General features: G+C 37.1%; 1 protein-coding gene across 1 annotated transcript in view; it reads left to right on the top strand.

Moving 5' to 3' along the window:
• Positions 1-15,919, top strand: part of LOC146145745 (C-Maf-inducing protein-like) — a 63,037-nt gene that overhangs the window by 19,907 nt on the left and 27,211 nt on the right. The window contains exons 10-11 of the mRNA XM_083389477.1: positions 9,163-9,374; positions 11,165-11,433. Of these exons, the coding sequence (XP_083245603.1) occupies positions 9,163-9,374; positions 11,165-11,433 (481 nt within the window). The remainder of the gene's footprint in view (positions 1-9,162; positions 9,375-11,164; positions 11,434-15,919) is intronic.

The raw sequence follows: 15,919 nt of genomic DNA, 5'->3' as shown, positions 1-15,919 counted from the left end.
TAATAATTCATACAAATTGCCGAACGCTTTTTGCCGCACATGAATAATTGACGATTCCAAACTTCCAATCTACACCCGGACTGCAACGGCCCCCTGATAAGAATGTACAAGTTCTGCACATATCTCGTCGTTTATTGCTGCCTGCACGGCCCAATCGACCAATGTCGTGTTTGAGTTTGCGCTAAAATTATTCTATGAACAAAAAAGAAACACACTTCAGGGCTCAGGCTGCTTTTGATTGATTAAAACAAATGTAACGCTTTTAGTAGCTTTGGTTGCAATAATATTTTGAGTGGTTGTGTACGTTTTGATATATTATTCACCCGATTGTAATTCGATAAACCAGGAACGTAGCGGCTTTGGCAAACCAAGAAGCTTCGTTCAAACGCGGAAACGTCAATCTAATTGCGTCTTGGCAATCCAAATGCTATACGTACTTGAATAATCCTGCGTTTTCAGCCCCGTCTTACTGTACCTTTTACCAGTTTTCTAATGATTTAAGTAAAAAAAAATTGCTAAACCCCTAACATCGGAAAAAAATCTTTGAAGTCAAAGAACAAAAGTTATTCGGCATAATCAAATTTCATAAATGCGGCTCGCACGCTTACAATTGAAACACCCTGCACCCGACTAGTGCTTTGCAACAAATTTTCACTTAAGATTTAGGTTTGCTGTAGTGCACTAAAATAACAATAGACAGATGTACGCAGCATATCCTAGGTAAATGAAAGCAAAATAACCGCTGTTCTAAAATGACTGGAGTTGACTTGAGTCTTTTGGACCATCAACCTGTCTTGGTGTGAAGTGTTGATAAAAAATTTTGAAAAAATTTGTTTAGTTTTTTTACCACAATATCTGCTTGTAAAACAGCTTGCTTGCCAAATATTATACGTTTTTGTTGTTTAGTAATTAGTAGTCAAAATAACGCCCTCGAACTGATGAGTTGCAAGTTTTAATGATTTAATATTTTTGCTATAATATAATAATTATCATAAATAGTTTAGTTTTTGAAAGTTCAATTCGAAAGTTTTGTCCAGATGTCAGAGAAATACAAATAAAGTTTCGAAATAAGTTGTGTTGGGAGCAACTTTGGGTTTTATTTATACTGGTGAAATGTTTTCGTTTGACGATAATTAATAAAAATAATAAAGTCGGACGAAAATTTTATAATCGGCACGCAATCATCAAGCGTTGTTACCAGGCCCATTATGCAGTGTTGTAAACAAGTCATTAAAAACAAGTCATTAAGTCCCAGTTAAGTCATTCGTAAAATAACTCTAGTCCAAGTCAAGTCTTTTCGAATAAATAACAAGTCAAGACCCAGTCCAAGTCATCAGTTGCCCAAGTCAAGTCATAATTAGAGCAAGTCAACTTCAAGTCAAGTCCTTGCCTGTAAGCATATACTTAGCCGATATTTTTTCCAGAAGTGCTTGCACACCAATACTTAAATAGGGCTTTGGTCGACATCTTTTTTGTCGCCAAAATAAAACGTTTAATTTAAACTGGTGAATTCGTCCGATTATGATCAATAGCTCACGTAGGAAGTAGAGATCGGCCGATATCCATTTTTCAACCGATATCCGATACCGATACCGATTTTTTTATATACCTGGGAAATGTTCAAAACTTGAATAAATTGAAAATGAAATCCTAGTAATGTTTTAGTTTATACACCTTTATAAATTTTAAACTATTATTTTGCATATTAACTCGGCGTGATGTTAAAACCAAAATGTTTTTCATAAAAAATTTGACAAGTTGTTTGTTGTACAGGAAAAATTATATCATATTTTTGTAGTAAAATGTCGGCAAAAGTATACCGATATATCGGTAGAAGCCAAATATCGGCCGATATTATCGGTAAACCGATATATCGGTCTATCTCTAGTAGGAAGTAATACCAATGAATCATACCGCAAGCAAATTGTTTTATGTGCAGAACTTAGGATAAATAACCCAATTTTAGAATGAAAATGATTATTGAAACCACATTTTAACCTTTGTCCAAAATACTTAAGTCAAGTCATTTGGAAACAGTGATTTAAGTGCACTTAAAACAGTGACTTGAGTGCACTTTCATTGACTTAAGTCATTATAACACTGCCTATGTAATGAGTGTAGTGAACCCTGCTCTACGCAATTGCATATTCTAATTGTTTTTTGTTGCAAAATCAATGGTTTGATTGACGTAGCAAAGACAATCAAACGCTATTTCGAGCTTTCGGTTTTGTCGCCTTTACTGATTGTTGATTGTTTCAAGGGGCTTGATAGAAATCTGCGTCATACAATAGGTCAGTGGTTCTTAACCCTTTTCCTTGTTGTACCCCTTTCAAATCACCAAACAATTCTCGCACTAAAAATATTGCTTAAAATAACGAAATCAATTGTTATTTCGATAATAAATTGCAAATCCAAAAAGGTTTAGTAGATCGACAGCATCTTGATTAAGACGTTTCGATACGAACTTGCATCATCTTCAGGTGGAGTAGATCGACAGCATGAAGTTGATACTAGTTTGTATCGAAACGTCTTAATCAATATCTACCCGACCTTTTTGGCTTTGCAATTCATTATCAAACTATACATTGCAGATCCGTGCATGGTGTCCCCAAAAATTGTTATTTTATTTTTATACTACTAACTGATAACACAGTAACACAAGACCAAAATGTGAGTTAGTTTTACATTCAGCTGAGAAAAAAAAATTCTTATAATAAAAAAATAGGTAAGTTGTTTGTTTTACAGGAGAAATTGTATCATATTTTCGTATCCAAAAGCAAAGTATCGGCCTACACATTTACCGATACCGATATATCGGTAGAAGCCAAATATCGGCCGATATTATCGGTAAACCGATATATCAGTCCATCTCTAGTTCTAGGGTTTGCGAGCACCCCTCGTTAAGAAACCAGAAACCCTGCAATAGACAAATTGTCTGATTCGCTCATTATGATCGTTTGACGCATTAGATAAGGGCTTTGACGTAATTCTATCGTCGAGCATAGAGCCTTTGCGCATATGCGGTTTCGATTTAAAACAGACCGGCAATTTCGACCATCAATTTATGAAATGCATTGAAATTGAACGCCGCCTTTGTTTAAAAATGTCTGAACCGCACCCGGCTGGATCGATTAAAGCAACCAACGGCTATATGAACCGTGTATCATCGAAAAACGTTTTTTTACATATACAGAGTGGGCCAAATGTAGGCTTACAGTTATAAAAAGTAGGGTTTGGGTCTAAAAGTAAATTTATTGGTTGGGGGTTCTTCTCATACACCTTGTTCTTTAAAACACCCCCCAAAAGTAATCCATTGGTGTCAGGTCAGGTGAGCGTGGTGGCCATTCAATGCTGCCTCTTTTTCCGAGCCAACGCTGTGGAATAACTGTAAGCCTACTTTTGGCCCATCCTGTATATAAATATAAAGGGCGTATCGTTACAAAATACAAAACCATTGGCAGCAGGTTTCTGTTTGTCGATCACTGTTGTATGTTAACAATAAAACTCATGAAGTTTAAACACCCGAGTAAAACCAGGATAAGACATGTTTAAAGGAATATACCTTGCGCCCATACTGGCATCGTCAGTTACTATAAGTAAAGCAAAAACTGGGTTATCGAGAATTATTTTTACGAGCTCTCACCCTTATCTGTTATCACATATTAGTTCAGTCATTTCGGACCAAATGTCGTTTGAAATGTCATTTTTTTCGTTGTTGGTTTCATTTTCCCCTTCGCTAAACTTTGGTACGACACTGTGTTATTTACATTTGGCACAGGGCAGTACACTCGTATATAAATACCGAAATATTCCAAGCGGTCTGGTCTTCAGGTTATGCTTGATTTTGATTGATTTCTCTTAATCGACACAAGGTTTTCGCCTTGTATCGCGTTTCGTAAAACAATGGGGCGTCGTTCGAATTTCGAGTGGTGACAATTGCTCTACTTCCGCAAGTGCATTGTTACGTCACACACACACACTCGACTTTTGACCGCGTATTCGTGAAACAATAGCCAATGTTGAAATTTCTCAGAATCCAAACACCGCCGAGTGAAAATTTTCCGATCTTTTAGGGCTTTTTCCGACGGATTTAGGACTTATTCCGATTTAGACGGTACTAATAATTAGGTATTAGTCCTATTTTGGTCTTATTTCGAATTGTGTTTTATTATGACGTTGGTGTTGTTCTCATCTCGGTCTTATGCCTGGAGTCCACATAAATGTAATAAATTTCAAGCTTTGATTCCCCTGACTGCTTAAAATCTCACACCACAGTCATAAAATGCCATTATTCGTGGTACTCGTCTCAAATGGCTCAAAACAAAATGGGCCCTTTTTTGGCAAATTTTGCCTTACCCCTCTCTGCAAAAGGCAGTCTACCGCACAAAAGCGCCTGAAAACATATCTCCATGTACCGAGCCAGGAGTCCTTCCAACGCGACACGCAAGTTGGTCGGCAAACACAGACACGAGGAGCCCGTAAAAAATTATCGCGCGTTTGCGATTTCGAGCTGCTACAGCAGTGATCCCCAAACTGTGGGCCGCGGCACATTGGTGTGCCTTGAGAGATTGTCAAGTGTGCAGCGAAACGTTTTGTAATTTTTGTAGTTAGGTTATTTGTATTGCCAATAGGCATACACGCGCAAGCATTTTAGAGTTAAATACGCACAATCCATAATAATTTCTAATATTGAGACATTTACACATAGCTTGTCTGAGTTAAGGGCGATAGTAAGTCACTATATTGGTTTTCTCTTAAAAGTAGGCCGCGAAATTCACTGTGCTACATTTTTTTCTGCCGTCCCTGGAAACTTGACGTCTCCACCCGTTGTTTTTTCCCCCAACTTTAAGTATAAAAATACTCGTTGGGTTTTGTCACTATTTGATCTCAAAAATCTTATAGAATCTGACTCACAAGTTAACATTTTAGACCAGTAAAAAAACAACAAGTCAAAAGATATTTGACGTTTGTTTTAAGGGAATGTATATATTTGTCTCGAATGTTCGCTAAATAACTCGCTCGAAAAAAAATCGATAGGCCATCGACGTTTTTCAAGCTAATATGGATTAGCGCAGAAGAAAAAATGTAGGTAGGCAATTTGAAGGCTTGTTATTATCAAAGGGAGGAAGCCCAAATCTAACAGCTGAGATTGTACGTTTGTGGGACAATGAACTGAATGTATGCATCCTATTAATTGCGTTGGTCGGCCTTCAGAGCTCTATACAGTATACAATATTTGTAAATGGCCGCATTTGTCTCATTAATCTGAATAGGGCAATCAGCTGGCACTATATATATAAAGTCAAATTATATTTTATTACTTTTTCTACTTTGACTGGATGAAGCCCGGTTGTGCGAGTTTGTGTCAAGAATTCAATACGATTTGTCGTTATACGGTGCCACCTGGTTACCCTTATACGGTTGTCTTTAATTCATCACCTCTCGATATATTGTAAGGCACCCTGTTAACCGCGGAAGTCGCTTTTTTTTCTGTGAATTGGTCATAGATCCCTGTACAGTCACCAGTCACACGTAAGGCGTTGACAAATGGTCATCTTTTTAACGAACTGGCTTGTTTACAAAGTACATGGGTGCCTTTGACGTAACCTTTATGAGTCACACATAGTCAAGTTTTGGATCTTATCACGTACGCGCTTAACCTTACTGTATTTCTAAGCCATTTAAACGTTCACACTGCCAATTGTTTTGTACAAATTCATTCGAAAAAGAACAAAAATTAAACAAAATGATGTGTCTTGTTAAAGAAGGAAGCAAAAAAAATAATTTTTTTTGCCAAACCTTTATTTATAAGAGAAATGCTTTTTTTATGAAATCAACGTAAGATTTCTAATCCTTTACCTAGTTTATGAACCGCTTTCGAGATTCGTTTAGCATAGGTTCCACTTACAAATATTAGGCATACGAGAATTGAATCTGTACATCCCCAAAAAGGTAAAAAAAAAAATACTACAACCCGAAGGTAAGGGCCACATAAAACTGGTTGAAAAGTCGAAATGCCTCGGCATACCTACACGTAAATCTAATAATGTTACCAGTTATCTGTAGTGGATAGTGCCCTTTTCAGTATCGCATGTTTGGCTGCATCCCAATTGTAATAAGACTATGTTATTTCCCTAAATTACCAAAAAATTAGGCTGCTAACTTAAGAGTATATCGTGGCACACAGCTGTGGCGCGGCGCACAGTTTGAAACCCAATGTTTTCGAGGTAGAGGCCTGATTTCTAGCTGCGCAAACGCGATTTAAATAGAGGCGCCAGTCCTGTTAATCCAGTTTGCAGCTGTTTTTGCTTACATCTGTTTGGTTGTGTTGTGCGCGCAATTTCCCCTAAATATACCGTTTATTTGTACCATTCGCCACCGTGACGTGGTGTGACGTCATGCTTGATAAACAAATCGCGCTGCTCGAAAACTCTTGTTTTGTTGTTCTCTGTAAAACCCCGTTAGAAATGTTTTGCTTAAAGCTGAAGAATAATTACGTAGCTGATGCGATTTAGATTGCAATATAATTCCATGGTAAGCTTGATATTACGCCCGGTAGGTGAAAGTATTATCGTTTTGTTTTTAATGTCATTCCAATTCGACGTTCCCTTTTAAAAGTCATTTCAGAAACTTCAGCAGTCATACCCCTTCAGAAATCGCCGAGTTTTTTTTCAAGTTAGTTGTTTCTCTATTAGGGCAAATTGTATTGTTCAAACCTTTAGTTTCCCAAACTTTTTCAGTTGCCTTTCGAAACGTTAAAATATGCTACCCACTTTTGTATGGGCTTTAATATTCTGAAAAACACCTGTTAAATAGCCTTTCGCCTGTTTCGCTGATCTCTTGCAGGTCGCCTTAAGGTTAAAGCGAAATATAACCCTTTAAACCACGAAACATAAGATTTTGGTCGCGTCCTTTCGTCGAACCAGAGTAGGAAACCAGTGGTTCATATGGCCACTTCAAAGGCAGGCCTTCTTCAGCACACCAAAAAGGTGTTATACAGGTTGCATAATAAGTGTGCTGTTGCTACCAGGCATAGTATACTAAAAAGAACCTCTTCCGTTACTTATTTACGATTAGTTATCGCGTTTTTATCTGTTTTTTGTGTTGTTTTACTTTTTCCTTTCAAACATCAGCAAACGTGCTAACTTGCAAAAAAAAATTATCGCTGTAAAACGTAGGCCGCTCTACTAAACTGGTGCAGAAAATATCATAACGAGGCTAATTATTTCTAAAAATGACGTCATAAATTGATGTCACAATACAAATAGACTTTGGAAATCTGCAGTTTTTGGTCCACAAAATGGAAAATGGATTCTAAATAAATTCAATGCAAAACGTTTTATTTTTTAACTAACCTTTAAAAATTTGATTACTTCTTAAATATAACGGTAGGGTACACTAATATTTCGATATAACTTTCATGGACCCCCTAAAATTAGTTCACGGACCCCCAAGGGGTCCATGGACCCCAGTTTAAGAACCCCTGCCCTAGATTTTCGGTCGTTATTGCAGAAAAAAAACTTGCTCACTAGATTTTCTGGAATTTCCGCTTAGCCCGTGACCTCTAAATTCCACGCTGGCGTGACCGCGTCTCGCTTGTGACCTTCTGGATTTACCCAAGCGCTTTAAAAAATTCATTAGCCGTGCAAATATGTTCTGTTTTGGACGGCACAGCCTTGCAATAGTTGGCAAAGTTCTGTGTATTTGTTTTTATTATAGAAATAAAAGTGCATTTTTGTGGTAAATTTGCCAATTTTTTTGTTTGTTTTAAATGAATAAACCTTGGTAATTAAGTCAGTGTTTTGCTTATAATTTGGTTAAAAAGAGACGTGACGAAATACCCAACGTCACACATGCTTTGATGACGATTTTGCGTTTTGAAAATACTGATTGCTTTTAACTGAATGTAGTGGTTTGTACATTTCTGTTAAATTATTAAGCAGCTTTTATTGGCCTGTAATAAGAAGTGAAACGCGTAATAGTTTTAACCATATATAAAATCACCAAGGTCAGTGTTATGGTGAGCGAAACACCATCTTTCTTCTAATGGAAAATAATTTGCCCCTGCTGAAAACATCAGAATACTCTAGCAATGCTAGCAATTCGGATAAGACACTATTGAAAGATGTATAGATTTCGCCAGCAAAGGCAAAGGCATCGTCAGTATCTCTTTATTCGCTTGAATCGAATCTGAAATTAAGGTCGACATTTATCTTACAAGGGCCAAGGTGATTTCCATTGTCATATAGTGACACTCTGTTGAAAACACTTGTTATTTACCGATGACCTTCTCGTGGTATTAGGCATTTGTTTGTGAATCATTACTACAGCTCTGATCTAACACTTCCGTTGCATTGAAGAATGATTCAACCTACAGCATGTTGCCCACGTAACAACAACTACCACGTGGTTTAGGCAAAACGCTGCACATCGCTAATTATTGTCTAACAATACCCTTTTTTTCATGACGGATATCTTCATTGTTGCATCATTGGCCGAACTGCGTCACATCCTTCCTTTGTCAGCTTCTGTAGCTTTATGAGGTCGTGATCTAGCCAAGTGCTTCTTAAACTTTTTTAGTTTTGTTCACCCCTAGCATCTATTACCAGATTTCATTCACCCTTGTCTTCTGATGTGATAAAACTATCTCGTATATTATATAACAGCTTAAAATGACTTAAAATATCCGTCCTTCTCGGAAGCTATCATCCATTTTAGACGGTTCACCCTTATTCATCCCCAGTGGTTGGTTCACCCCTGCAAAATTTTTATTCATACTGGTGTTAATCATTTATCTGATTAAGAAGCACTGTTCTATAGCCCACCGATACAACGACAAATTAAAAAAAGAAAAATTTGCATTATAAATAACAGACAGAAGTGAACCATGTTTTACTAAAACAAATTAAATCATGTTTTTTAGTTTTTATATGAACCATGTTTTACTACTATTTTCCATTTCAATCGAAACATCTCGTCTGATCATTTTTTTCATGGTTGGCTTGGTTAGGCCGAACCCTTTGTTTCGTGCGTTTGCTGACGCTTCAAAGCGGTTGTACGCACTTGCTTATGAAAAAAAAATAAAAAAAATATTTTTTTTTCAAGCAGTTTAAAAAAACATTAAAAAAAACAAAAAAAAAATCCCACTTTAATCTTCTCCAGGACTTCGGGAAGTCTACCTGCCTTCGCGACTTTATCATGGAGTACATTCTGGCTCTCAACTCGCAAAACAACGGCCTTGAAGCTGTCAAGTCCTTCATCCAGTCGATGCACGGACCCCTGAGCCAGTGCCCACATCCCAGGATACTAAACAACCTAATCGCCGTTTGCCTCTCGGCCATTTACCAGTATTTCTCCAACGGAGAGGACGATTAGTGAGTAATTTGCAGTTTTTTTATGTTTGTGATTTTTGATATTGTGGTGAGCGATTTGCTGTTTTTTTTGTTTTTTTTATGTTTGTGATTTTTGATATAGTGGTGAGCAATTTGTTGTTTTTTTTTGTTTTTTTATGTTTGTGATTTTTGATTTTGTGGTGAGCGATTTGCTGTTTTTTTTTTTTTATGTTTGTGATTTTTGATTTTGTGGTGAGCGATTTGCTGTTTTTTTTTTTTTTATGTTAGTGATTTTTGATTTTGTGGAGATTGAGGCTTGTACCTAACTTCGCTGGCTGCTAGCAGACATGGACTACTAGATTTTTAGCTTTTCAAAGTTATTAGAAATTAAAATTAGATCATATTTTTTTTAATTTAGTTGGATTTAAAATTAGAGCATTTTAATTTTTTCGAATTCGATTAGAATGGGAATGCTGGGCTTCTTTAGAAATAGAATTTTAACTAGAATTACATAAAATGTTCAAAATCAATTTAATTAAACTTCCTCAACGGCGAGGACGACTAGCGAGCAATTTGATGTTTGTGTGATTTTGTTGTGATTTTTGGTTTGGTGGATATTGAGGCTCGTAGTTAACCGCGCAGGCTACTAGCAGACTTAGATTGGAAAACTCGTTTATTTTACGAAGAGCATATCATTTTTTTCAAATTTAATAAACATTGGGTCGTTTCAATTTTTTCAAAATAGATTCGAATTAGAATTAGCAAAATCTTGAAAAACAGATTTGAACTAGAATATGAAACAATTATTCATTCTACGAATATTATTTGGTAATGGTAAATATTTGTCTGATAATTTTCATACGTTTTCGTGTTAGAAAACTAGAATTATCTAGTTGTTCAAGTCTGGCTACCACTACATTTCTTGTCAATTTGGCAAATCAAAGAAAAATGCCATGTTTTAATTAAATATTTTTTTTGAATTTTTGGCCATTTTAGTCTATATTTAAAAAGTAATCATTTTTTGTCGAAGAAAGAAGTTTAATTAAAAACGAAATGGTTTTGTACTGACTGTATTTAGACTCCATTTAACTTTCACTTTTTTTAGACCGAAGTATAGAGATTTATAAAGTTTATTTGTATTGTGAAGTCTGTTTATGACGTCATGTTTTGAAAATTTTTGCCTATCGTGGTCCACACGACGTCAAAAAAAAGTGATCCGCGGTAAAAAAAAGTTAAGAACCCCTGGTTTAAAACAATAAATTTTATGCTAATGACGGGACTGGACATCGCTTAATATAACAACGACTTGACTTGGACTTTGCAAAATACCTTGATTGGGACTTGTCATTTTTAAATTACTCCTTTACAATACTGGAAACTAGAGATTTAACAATGAATGGGCTGTGCTAATGCGCTATGTTAATGTTACCTGATGCAGCCGTGTGTTGTAGGCTTCCTGACACCTTTACCAACCAGCTATAAGAAAGAGAAAATGCTGCAAGGCTATACGTAACAAAATGATATCATTTGACATTCTACTCAACATGTTAAAATCGGTATATATTCAGTTTGGCCTGCTCAAAGTGAGAATCATCCGGTAAAGATATAGATATACAGATATAGCATAATTTGTTATCTTTTCTATAGATCAGTGGTTCTTAACCTTTTTAACATTTGCGAACTGCTCAAAATACAGAAATCTTTTTAGGGACGGGTTACCAGGGACGGTCTTGTAAACTAATTACAAACCTATGTGAAGCTAGTGTTATAATTTCTATCCTGTCAGTGTTTCTATTTGAACCAAAACATCACACTGTTACGTCACAATACAGCGACAAGCGTCGTCAGCGCAAGTTCGACTCGACCAATTACAAGGGGCGCTCGGTGCGCAAGCAACAGCGACACCAGATGGCGAGTCTGCACGAGAAGACTTCGGTGATGACGGAGAAGAACATCCTGAACAACGAGAGATCCTCTGGAGACCGGAGCGATGCCAAGAACTTGAAGAACAGCGTTCAGGAGAGCCTCAACCGACAGTTGCTGAAAGACTCCAATGCGCCCGACGACGCAAAACCACTCAACACAGAGCTGAATAAGAGAAGTAACAGCATGCCCTTTTTTTGTTTTAACGTGCTGTGTATTCGGTTAGTCTGCGATGGCTCCCTGACCTGGGTGGCTGTCCCATAATGCTCGAGGTTATGGGTTTGAACTTCACGCAACGCTAGTTTTATGAACCAAACGAAACAGGCAGTGGTAGGAACACTGTGTGTGTGTGTGTGTGTGTACGCGCGCGCGTGCGCGTGTGATACGGTACTGAGTGTAGATCCCCTTTTGTACTAACAGAATGTAGCAAACATTGGCGTAACATAGTTTCTCGACTCAATCCTCTCTGAGCCTGCGTAGTTTAGTTGGTAGAGCGATGGTCCGAAGGTCGTGAGTTCAAACTTCACCACAGGCTAGTTGTTTTTCTAGCCTGCCTTGCTTGCATCATTCATCGACAGATTTGGTGAGTCTGCGATGGCTTCCTGTGTATTATTATACGAAAGCCGTTATCGTTGGCCAAAAATCGACTTCAAAGGGCTAGATCACACTTGTTGAACACATGTCTGTTTGTTTGTTTCATTGAATAATGATGTGGTACTGTAGATTCCCTTCAAAGTGAAGTTGCTTGTACTAGCAGAATGTGGCAAGCATTGGTGTATGGTTGTTTCTCGACTCGCTCCTCTCTGAGCCTGCGTATAGCTCAGTTGGTAGATTTACGGTTCCATATTGCTCGAGTACCGAGGTTATGAGTTCGAACCTCACGCAACGCTAGTTTTAAGAAAAACATAGAATGGGTAATGGTACGTTTAGCGAAATAATCGCATTGCCGAAACGTCTAAAAACAGTGAAATATGTCGATTTTATTGAGTGTTTTGGCTTGAATATTTCATTTTAGATACTCTTAAATCTTCGAAGTTTTATTCTAGCTCTATCGGTCAGCAACTTTATATGAAGTGCAATAAATCAAGAAACTTATTATTCCTGTATATTGTCCACAGTTGGTGAGCAATGAAAGGTTTTTTTTACATTAGATGCATGCATATAAGCCGAAACCGTATAAACCAGCACATTTAACCTAGCCAGAAATGTAGCGGTCACCGCAAGGTCAAGCCACAAATTTCGCAGAAACGTTTGGGCCGAAAACAAAGAGAGCCTAACAGATTAAAAAAAGAAAAAAAGAGAGCCGGCCAATTTAGAAAAAACGAAAAAAATCGGAGCCTAATAGAATGAAAAAAAAAACAAAAAAAAAAAACGAGACTTAAACAGAATAAAAAAAACAAAAAAAGCGAAAGCCCAACAGAATAACAAAAATAGCCGACCAATTTCTGAAAAAAACAGAGCCTAACAGAATAAAAAACAGAGCCGACTATTTCCAGTACGGCCAGGTCCAATACTCGGCAACTTAATTGCCACTTGTAGCCAAGGCCTTGCTACTCTTGTCCGCGACCCTGCTATCTTGAAGCCTTTAAGCAGCTTATAGTGACGTTTGAGTGGAGAAAGTAGTTTTTTTCCTTTTTGTTTGCTCATTGACGCTTTTCGTGCCGATTTGCCCAAAGCGATATACAGCGCCGAAAACGAACGCCTTGAAACCTTGATTTTGTTAACGATTCGCCAGTTTTGTTTCTCGAATATTATAAGTACAATTTTCACAAATTTTAGAGAAATTTTAAACCTATTGCAATAAATCTATAAAAAACGGCCGCAGTGGCGACTCCACAACTGAATTTATTCTTGGCTGAAGAAATTCCACGTATGGCGTCACAGTGTTACGTCATACTCTGACGCCATAAAATTATTAAACTCAAAACGTCTGCTGTTTTTGAACAAAATAACGGCGCTAAACTGAAAATTGCCTTAATTTGGCCTAAATTGGCACAACTTTCAATTTAGAAGGGTACGTGACGCTCTAGGCACACAAAAGAGATGGGCATTGTGATCGAATAACAGCATTTATATAGTTTACTTTTACTTAATTCTTTAAACCAAATTCGAACGTCGTAACATGCCATAGCATTCAGGGAGCCTTTCGCCTAAATAGATTTCCTTAAAATGCACAAAAACACAGTAAAAATTAAAACAAGGTATATTTTTGTGGTATGTATGTGGAAAAAAATATTTTTTTTGGCATTTTTATCGAAAAAGTTATATTTTTAGGTATTTTTATAGAAAAAGTTAATATTTTTTAGTTAATTCATAGAAAAATTTGGTTAAAAAGTAGTTTGTGAGGACCGTGGTCCGGTGACCTGGAGATGTGTTTGTAGCGATTTTTATTTCAACTGTCGACCAAAAGTAAAATTTTTCGCTCATGGCAAGCTTGAACTTTTGACACAGCAAAGGTGTTTTCCAACGTTGCGTCAATGCAACCCCGCATCCCTAAATGTCTGTAATCGTGTAATTAAACCCAACGCTGTCGTTAACCTTTTCGCCTTCGCTGTTTAATGGCCAATAAGTACTGCTTTGCGAAGTTCAAAGACCTTTGTGAGTCGTTCAGAATCGACCACTGGCCGAAAGAGGATAATTGGTGGCGGGAATAGGCACCTTGACTGAATCCACTAACACTTTACAATAAGTCAGGCGTTGTTTAACTTTTTGTAACGCGGACATATAAAACAAATCTTCGAGTTTCATTGACCATAGCGATTAGTGGCCTTAATATTTTAGAGATGAAGCCATAATACAAGTAGACTTAAGAAACCTGCTGTTTCCGACCATTCTTATGTGCAAATATTAAACCTAAATCGAGTCTCAATATGCTCCAGGAGATAGCAAAGCGTTTTTTTTTTTATAATTCTCGATTTTTAATGAACTGATGGTGATACAAGTGCGTATCGAAACTTTTTTATGAAAATACTGTCGATTCACTCGACCTATTTTGACTTGATACTTATTAATTATCAATAAAGAAGTCATCGTACAAATGACACCTTAGAATCGTATTTGCCCTTATATAAGTTGGCGTCAGTATCGGAACTGATCGGCTTGTTATTGTAAACAAAAGGCTATAAATACCGTACTTGGTGCATTCGGTAAAAAAACAAGCAAAATACCTTTATCGAAAAGGTCCAATAGTTTGTCTGCATATCGCCCTGGTTAATAGTCGCCCTACTGAACAGATTTTAAGTAAAACAGGACAGATAGGAATATTTACTTTTTTAAGGCATAAAACTCTAATATTTGATTAAAGCAACATGCTTTTTGTTACCGATTGAAAGGTGACAATGTGTAGTTTAGTTATTTGTCAGCTATTTAAAGGATAGTGGGCATTCTAGTCTTGTAACATTTGAAGTTTGTTTTTTCAGCGTTGCGACAACGTTCTATATTGTTTCGGTTTCCAATTATGTCCATAAACGTAGAGCGACCTATTTAAAAAAGAAATGTATTTTTTAAAATTTAAAAACGTCTAGCCGCCAACTTTACAATATTTCGAGGCACACAGCTTGAGAATGACTGCCCTACACCTTGACGCTTTGGTCAGTGGGACTTGAAACGAAAAATATACTATTTATCTGCGAATTTAACGGAAGCAAAATTTAACTTTTGCATTCTGTAAAAATCAAGCCCAAAGGCCTTAACGAAAAGGAAAATAATATGGCCGAACATTGTCTTAAATGTCGCCATATACCAGTGGTTCTTAACCGGGGTACCATTTCAAATGCTCAAGCGTGTCGCGAAATATTTAAGAATTTTTAGAATCTGATTTTTGCTTAACTCTTACAACTTTTTGTGTAAGACTAAAGTGGAATAAATCCAATTATAACTTTCTACGTTGTTTAGAGTTGATGTGTGTTGGTCCTGTTCCGTTAATTGTGACATTCGATTGAATTACCTACAAAAAAATCTTATAGGGTTGCCGCAGGGGTGCCGCAATCTAGTTATTATTTCTGAAGGGTGCCGTAAGCCATAAAAAGGTTGAGAACCACTGCCTATTGCTCCCACTTTCTTTATTCACTTGTAAGCTCCTGACGCCGCCGGCTGCTTCGCGAAGAATTCCTGTGGTTGCTCCCGGGCGCTTATCAGATGACGAAGCGATAGTATCGCGCGCGCCGGCTCTGTTACGTCATAGTGGGTGTGACGTCACGCAAGCCGAGAGTGTGCCCTAATGCGAATTTGAGCGAGGTCGAATAACGTTTTATTCATTTTCAACGGGAACACACAAAAAAGACCTAAAAAGCAAAAATACCTAATGCAAAAATAGACAAAACCATAGTATTAAGACCAACGACATATTCAAGCTAAATATAGTATTTTTCACGACACAATACGAAGTTAATCGTCTGAATAAGACATAAACATGTCAGAATAACTCGGGAGCGAATTTGGGCGGGCTAGACCGCGTTTTTTTGGAAAGCGAACTGCTCATCTTTTGAAATGAATGCCGAACCTGCGTCAGGATCTTGTGAGGAAACATTTTGTTGTCTTAAGCCAGTGTTCCTTAATCTTTTTTTACCGCACACAGTAGACCTCTAAAAATATGGCGGCGCACCTGGCGAGCTAAGCTAGCTCTAATTATATTATTTCAGTTAATCTTTCTTTCTCTTAAAATA

This window comes from Ascidiella aspersa, chromosome 5, assembly GCF_963924565.1.
Source record: "Ascidiella aspersa chromosome 5, kaAscAspe10.2, whole genome shotgun sequence".
NCBI lineage: Eukaryota > Metazoa > Chordata > Ascidiacea > Phlebobranchia > Ascidiidae > Ascidiella > Ascidiella aspersa.
Note: the sequence above shows the minus strand (reverse complement) of the source record. Positions and strands in the feature narration are given on the sequence as shown.